The 1,936-nt window shown below is 28.1% G+C and overlaps 1 protein-coding gene across 1 annotated transcript in view; it reads left to right on the top strand.

Moving 5' to 3' along the window:
* Window positions 1–1,936, top strand: part of SYCP1 (synaptonemal complex protein 1) — a gene marked incomplete at its 3' end in the record, with an annotated part of 75,421 nt that overhangs the window by 54,039 nt on the left and 19,446 nt on the right. Inside the window, 2 exon segments of the mRNA XM_013003767.2 lie at window positions 7–69; window positions 1,020–1,123. Coding sequence (XP_012859221.1) covers window positions 7–69; window positions 1,020–1,123 — 167 coding nt within the window.

Below are 1,936 nucleotides of genomic sequence, written 5' to 3'. Positions count from 1 at the left end.
TTTGAGAAAATTGCTGAAGAACTAAAAGGAACAGAACAAGAATTAACTGGTCTTCTCCAAACCAGAGAGGTTTGTTTAAGGATGAATTTTTGTTTCAGACAACTTTGTAATCAGAGTACAGATTTACAAAATGGTGTATAATTTTTTAACTTGTAAAAGAGTTCTTCATAAAGTTCCTTTAAAAATTGTAGTACAGCTAAATTTAATATATTAAAAATAGACTCCATTGTGTAACATAGGACATAAAAATATTTAAAGCAGTATTATACATAATGCTGTAAAACCCAAACCCCAACTTACTGACATAACACTGAGTCAATGCAGACTCATAGCAACCCTGTAGGATCACATAGAACTGCCTTTGTGAGTTTCTGAAACCAGAACTCTTCATGGGAGTAGAAAGCCCTGTCTTTCTCCAGAGGAGCAGCTGGTGTTGGTTTTAAATGGCTGACCTTGCAGCCCAACATGTAACCATTACCACCAGGGCTCCACATAATGCTATAGATTATAATAATTATATTTTAATGTCATATTATCACATTTAAAATGTAGCTTTAATTAAATTTAGTTTTTAGATAAAAGTAATTTTATGGTATGTGTTATAGTTTCAGAATGTCTTTTATTTTAAATCATTTCTAATTCATAGAGTATTATATTGGAACTGTCTCATATTAATAACACCTTAGATTTTAGAATGTTTCCTTATTTGATTAATTTATTCTCCACAATAATATAGCAATTATAGTTGAAATTAGTTGCTTGTTAGAGTATACATTATGAAAATATATTTAAATATAGTTTTAGTGATAAAGTTTGAGAATTTCAAGATGAAACTTTTGCATTTATAAGTGTTATTTAAAATTAGAATGTTTATGGCATTACGTCTGTATAACTTAAAATATTTGGCATAATCTTGCCATATATTTGATTATACAGTCACTATACCTTCTAAAGGAAAAATTTGGAAAAACTTTTTTTGGTTATACATGCTTAATTTGCAATACACGTTTATTTTGCAGAAAGAAGTACATGATTTGAAAATACAATTAAATGCAATTGTGACAAGTGAACAACATTATTCAGAACAGGTTAAAGAACTGAAATCTGAGCTTGAAAATGAGAAGTATGTTTCTTTCTATAAATAGTTTGTGTTTAATTTATAAGATTTCCATTAGTAAATAAGTAAATTATGCTTAATATTTATTGGAGTGGACTTAAAGTTTTTATTCCTAATTTAATATCAAAATAATTTTCCAGTTTTATTGCTAAGTATGTATAACTGACGTCCAAAGAGTATATCACAAAGCAGGGAACTGCTTTAAAAGAACAATATATTACTTTTATTGGAGATACTTACTTCATAAATGCAATAATTATTTATATTTGTCTCTGGTGATTTTGGTAGATTATTTCAGAGGTTCATATAGCGGGAATGCCAAAATAAAAGTTTATTTTTTACATTGTCCAAATAGAGTATTTGATTGTATAAACGTCACCAAATCAGTAAATTTAAACAAAGTGTGAGGAATAATTAGGATATTACTTAGAAGTAAATTCAAGTAGGGGGTCTAGGGGTGAGCATGATAATTTTTCCTTTTTGTTACATTTTAGTTTTTGGTAAAAATGGGAAGTAAGTAGTTTATGCTATACTTAAATTTCATCTCCTTTTTCTTGCTTCCGGTACCCTTTCAATAGTACTTTTTTTTAATGCCAGGGTAATCTTCAAGTAATAATCAAAGTAACTTTTAATGACTATGAATTAATTATGTATACATTAGCATACACTTAAATTGTCCTTGGCATATTTATTTGCTTTTGTAAACCATTTATTGTATAATGAAATTCTTTTATGAATTTTCCATGCTAGTAAATGGGAGGAAATAATGGGTACTTTTTGAAATACTCTAAAGGTTTAGAAATCCCCCCTGACTTCATT

This window comes from Echinops telfairi, unplaced genomic scaffold (genome assembly GCF_000313985.2).
Source record: "Echinops telfairi isolate 266 unplaced genomic scaffold, ASM31398v2 ScPeMD7_443;HRSCAF=831, whole genome shotgun sequence".
Classification (NCBI taxonomy): domain Eukaryota; kingdom Metazoa; phylum Chordata; class Mammalia; order Afrosoricida; family Tenrecidae; genus Echinops; species Echinops telfairi.
The sequence above is the reverse complement of the archived record's forward strand: the minus strand, read 5'-3'. Positions and strand labels throughout refer to the sequence as shown.